General features: G+C 38.5%; 1 protein-coding gene across 1 annotated transcript in view; it reads left to right on the top strand.

The window, feature by feature from the left end:
* The first annotated feature begins 3699 nt into the window (after positions 1–3699).
* The window catches only part of LOC106678252 (uncharacterized), a 13800-nt gene continuing 11755 nt past the window's right edge, over positions 3700–5744 (top strand). The window contains exon 1 of the mRNA XM_014416667.3: positions 3700–3843. Within this exon, the coding sequence (XP_014272153.1) occupies positions 3813–3843 (31 nt within the window). The 5' untranslated portion in view covers positions 3700–3812. The remainder of the gene's footprint in view (positions 3844–5744) is intronic.

Raw genomic sequence — 5744 nt, 5'->3', positions numbered from 1 at the left:
ATATTATAATGTTATAATTATTAAATATCAAATGTTAAATAAGTGTAGTTTTGTAAGTAATGTATAAAATAAATCACTATCAATTTAGTTTTATATCCTCATCTCCTCATCAAATTATTTAATTATTTTCATAGCTTGCAATCCGGTATACGTTTCGGTGTATTCTTCCGTCTTCACGGTCTATTCTTCTTATAGAATCATACATTAATATATTAAATAATTCTTAGCACAACCCTGTGTCACTTATGACTTATTATTTTGAACTCTTGGTAATATGAAAGTCACCCCGAAAATTTCCCTTGGGCGTCAAATTATAAACAAACAATTGAATATTGAATTAAAACTATCGGATAAAAATATCGATGTTGTCTCACCTTAGTGGGTAATTTGTGGGGATCGGGAAAAATAGCGTTCGATGTTCTTAGAGTGCTTACGCAGTGTGGCGGCCAGTATTTTCAGTTCAACATTAGACATTTTTCCTACTGTTAAATTAAAATTATTATTTGATTAATTAATTTGAGAGCCATTAGGGGCCCATGACATGTTTGTTTGCATATGTACTGGGATGTTTATATTTGGGGCCTGGGGTTGATACATTTTTAAGGCCCCGGAAAAATTTGTTTTTTTTGGAAAACGTTAGTTCGTGGATGGCTTCTGGGGCGCCTCCTGCCAGTGTACTTTTTCTCTCGTCCTCCACCGGTGTCTATTCCCTCAAACATTGCCGTATGTCTCCGGACGATCCCCCTTGTTCTTCTTCAATTGCGTTTATCGTTATAGCACGGGATAGCCAGTCTGCAATTACATTCTCTTTTCCGGGCTTGTAAGCAATTTCGATATTGTACTGGCTAAGGATCTCCTTCTACCGAGTTACGCATGCCGATGATTTCTTCAGCCTCCTTATCCATTGGAAGGGTTTATGGTCCGTGTGTACTCGGAATCTCCTCCCGAACACGTAAGGGCGTAAGTCCTCGACTGCCTAAACGATGCCTTACAACTCCCTCTCTAGTGCACTATATCGTGTTTCTGCATCGGTCAGGTGTTGCATATTCTTCGGACGCACCCTTCCGTCACCATCCTGCGACAGCACCGCTCCCAAGGCGTACTTGCATCCGCAGTGACAGTAAATTGTTTCTAGATATTTGGGAAGTGTAATACGTTCCCGCTGCATGCATTCTCCATATATTTCCTAATGTTACCCTCTATTTCTGGAGTCACAATAGGCCTTTTGCCTTTCTTTAAAAGATTACTAAGTGGCACCAAATGTTCTGCCATTTCTGGAACGAATCGACGGTAGTAGTTCAGGGTTGGGTGCCCATTCTCCATATCCCTTTAACATCAGCGGGAATCGCCATTTTCATAATAGCATCTAACTTTTGAGCATCAGGCTTGACCACATGTTGGAAGATTGTATGTCTCAGAAAATTTATTTGGTTCTGCCCCAGTATAGATATCTCCGCGGGAAGCATCAACCCAATTTGTCGGACCTCCTGGAACACAATGCGTAGATGCGAGACGTATTCTTTCTTTGTCTTGCTGAAGACTAATAGATCGTCCATGTAAACCTGGCACATGGACTCGTCGATTACCCGTAGGAATTCATCCATTAGGCGCTGGAATGTTATGGGGACATTCTTTAATCCAAAAGGCATCCGTGTACATTCATAATGCCCCCTTCCATGTGTGAACGTTGTTTTGGGTTGATCCTTAGGGTCCATCCTTATCTGCTGATAGCCGGCTTTTAAATCTAAGGTACTACGGTGCTCTCTTTCCTCTGCTTCCGTTCCTGAAGCCTCGGACTCTTCAAACATTTCAGTGGAGGAGTCGCTAGGTCTGTAGTCCACTCGTCTACGACGTACCTTTTGGACATTAATGTCCATCGGCCCTCCTTGCCCCATCTCCCTCCTTTTGTACATATTGGGACAATGCCGCAGCATTTAGTGCGAGGACACTGGGTAGTGGGTGTCCCACTTTTCCGAATCCGTGGCATTTTCGCTCTTATCTTCTGCCTCCGTTATGAAACGGCAATGTGCCTGACCTGGTTCGATCCACGCTCTTCCGTTGGATCTCTCTCCCTGCCGACATCCTTCTGGTCTCTCCTCCTTCATGGCCTCGTTGGGTTTCGAAGGGGATGATTGTATGACACTCGATTCCATCCCCCATCATTTGTTTCCTTCCTTGTGTCTTGCTCCCAGGCGCTCGCGTCAATCATGTCTTTAGCGCACTCCAAGAATGAACGATCGCGCGGCAGTCCCTCTCTTTTATTCGTCTCCTTGGCAAGCTGCACCTTCCTGACGGCAGCCAGGAAATTCATTTTCCAACGGACAACATCGGCTCCTTCCGTTTCCTCATCCCCGTTACGAGATAAAACTGGGCATACTGCGCTGCTGCATACTGTCCATTCGATTGTCCATTCCTCTTCTTCTCACTGAACATATACGAAATATCTTCTTCGAGAGTCCATCTGCCTCCCCCATAGGCCTTTTTCAATCGCTCTTTCACTACCAGCCACGACGTCTCCTCGTCGGCCTGAATGTGGTTGAGGATGTTACTTTTGATTCTACAGATCAGGGCCCCTTTCAATCTTCATCATTTCTGTCTCGTATATCCTCATTGATCTTGGACTCCATCCTTTCGATGATGCGGTCGCCCCCTTTGATGAAATGGTTGAGGTCACCAATTTCTCCTGAGAACCGCTCCAGGTCGGAAATTGCCTTCCTGATGTCCCGGGAAGTAGCTATTCTCACTTTCATTTTTGCTAATATATTGGCGTGCGCCTGTGCAAGGTTGGTTTCCGGTAACGGGGGTAAATTCGGATATATCAATTATAAAATTGATTAATGAATTCAAGATATTCTAAAATATATTATAAAATACACAAACATCAGAAGAATACGATATATTTGTATTTATTTTTTGTTTTTTAAATATTTTAATCTGAAATTAAAGATGCCAGGTATTCAAGACCAGCGTCAACAACTAATACTCAGTAGATTAGGAATCTGGAAAGGAGACAAATTGATAGGATGAGTTTACAAGACCTAGCAGGATGGAAGCTTCAATCCGGAGTGAACTAGTCTATGGTCATGACGGGGATAACAAGTCCTGCAGGAACTAGCTGTAGGCCCATGCTGGATGGAAACTTCATTCCGTACGGAACTAGGAGCCTACGACCGTGAAGGTGATAGAAACTCCAACAGGAACTAGCTGTAAATCCATAAAGGAATCAAATTTCACTCTGTAGAGAGCCAGCCTACGGTTGTGAAGGGGATAGCAAGGCCTAATGGAACTAGCCGTAGGTTCTTGTAGGAAGGATACTTCACAACGTGGGTACTAGCTTACGGTCGTGAAGGGGAAAGCAAGGCCTAATGGAACTAGCCGTAGGTTCTTGTAGGAAGATACTTCACAACGTGGGTACTAGCTTACGGTCGTGAAGGGTATAGCAATTTTGGTGGCTGTAGTAGTTACAGTATGGATCAGCAGATAGAGATGTCGCTTCAAAGCTTTAATTTTTTTTTTAGTTAAGTTTTCCAAATTTAGTTCTAAGCTTGCCCAACCAATAATTATTCATGACACAACCTATTAAATACCGTGACCATGATTTTCTTTTATTTAACCATATCTTATCAGAAGTGAATCAAGGATTTCGCCGATAACCAATCGCTGATCCTAAAGATCAATTAAGCAAAATCCAAGAGTTATACCATGATCCTTTCCTTAATTCGTTAATCTTAAGGAGATGTTTGCGTCTCTATACCTCCACAGTCTTACAGTTCAATATTATCTGTATTCAATAATTTAGTGCAGTAATAGCTATGCGGATATATCTCGTATTACTGTTATACGGTGAGTGATTTTTTTTTCATAGACCGTGTAATTAGAGATATTGATTGAGCATTATACTTTTTAGAGATCAGTTTGATGAAAAGAGTTTTCTAGTCCAAGAGCCCAAGAGAATAAAAAAAACAGTTATTTCACCCCTATTTTTTGATTCTTTAATGAAACCTAAATACAATCAAGAGCTACTGAAATTGATACATTAAATTAATGAGTCTTTCAACCATGGTAGAATAAAAAATGGCGTCTGTTTCAGAGGATACAATAATTTATTATTTAGTTCTCTTAAACAAAATAAATAGATGTTGGTTATTTTCTATAGAAAATATTTCAATTTTTATCTATAGTATAGAAGAGATACAGTGAATGTTATTAAAAAGTAAATATTGAAATATTTAAGGTCCTTTATCTCTCAACTTAATTTTATTCGTAAAAACCTTAAATTTTCGCTCATTTTTCGTTCTGAATAATATATCCTTAAAAGTACATCATAGGACATTATTTAAAGTAGAGTAAATGTTCTAAAATCTCTAATCTAATCTAATTTCTTTTTCTTATTTTTTTAAAAAAAGTAATATTGTTCCCAAATAATGAAAAATCAATATTATGCATATACATTTTAGCGAATATGATGAAAACCTCTAGTTCTACGAAGATACATGTTGCTAATTACAATTGTACTAAATTAAACTAGCTTGACTTTAGGCGATAATTGCCATCCATATGTTCCATCAGATATATTTTTTCGTTTAATCAATATTTTGGCCAATGTAATGAAAACAGTTACTAATAGACATCTTATAACCGAAAGTTTTGACTTATCCTTAATTATATGGTTATCGTTTATAGTTGCCCACGCTCAGCGGAGATGGGGGTGAGTTAAAGGAAAATAAAAAAATAAATAAATATAATTGCAAAAGGAAAAAAAAAAAGACAAAACAATAAAGAATAAATTACTCCTTAGGCGCCACGTTATTTTTTCTAGGAAATAACGAAAACCCCGAAGCATTATGCCCACATTATAACTAAAATATACTCCTATACAAACAATTGTTGAATTATGACCACTGGCGAGTACCTTTACATGTAGATAACAGAAAACATAGATGTGTTACCTACCCACCTGTTGAATTATCGTAATATTCCGTGAATAACAACACAAAAAAGATAAGTAAATTAACAAGTTGAAAGCAGAGCAAGAACAGCAGAACTATATGTACAAAAGTTTAATAATAATAAGAAATATATGTACACAGAACGAAAAAGGAAAAAAAAAAGAATTCTTATCAATTAATAAAACAATTAAAACTTATAGGTTGACTTAACCTAAACTTAAATGCTTAACCTTAATAACTATATTCACATTATTATCCAAAAGAGTATAAAAGTAAATATAAAATAAAAACAAACTAAAAAATTTAGTTCAAACCCCACGTAGTCCTTGGGTGCACTCCTGGCAGAACATAAGGTTTTCCGATATTTCCTTTCTGTCTCACCTTCCCCAGAAGTTTTAGGATGACACCTGCTACAACTCTCTTATCCAGGACGTGCTGAAGAAACATCACTGCACTATATCCCCACTTCTAGTGTTAATGACCGTCCATTGAAGTAGAACACCATAATTTTGAAAAAACAAAACACATACGATGACATTTCTCACATGGTGCTATTTCGGTTCAAACAGTACAGACAGAGGGCCTTTAAACTATTACCACTTCACATAGAACAATCGTAACGTGTTCCAAAATCAAACTGCCACCTTCACAAAACCAAATCCCACTCGTCTGAACATACGTGTTCCGAAATCAAACTGTCACCTTCACAAAAACATAACCCACTCGTCTGAACATACATGTTCCAAAATCAAACTGCCACCTTCACAAAACCAAAACCCACTCGTCTGAACATAC

This window comes from Halyomorpha halys, unplaced genomic scaffold (assembly GCF_000696795.3).
Source record: "Halyomorpha halys isolate HHAL.00 unplaced genomic scaffold, Hhal_1.1 Scaffold131.1, whole genome shotgun sequence".
Classification (NCBI taxonomy): Eukaryota; Metazoa; Arthropoda; class Insecta; order Hemiptera; family Pentatomidae; genus Halyomorpha; species Halyomorpha halys.
This window is presented reverse-complemented; position numbering and strand designations above follow the sequence as displayed.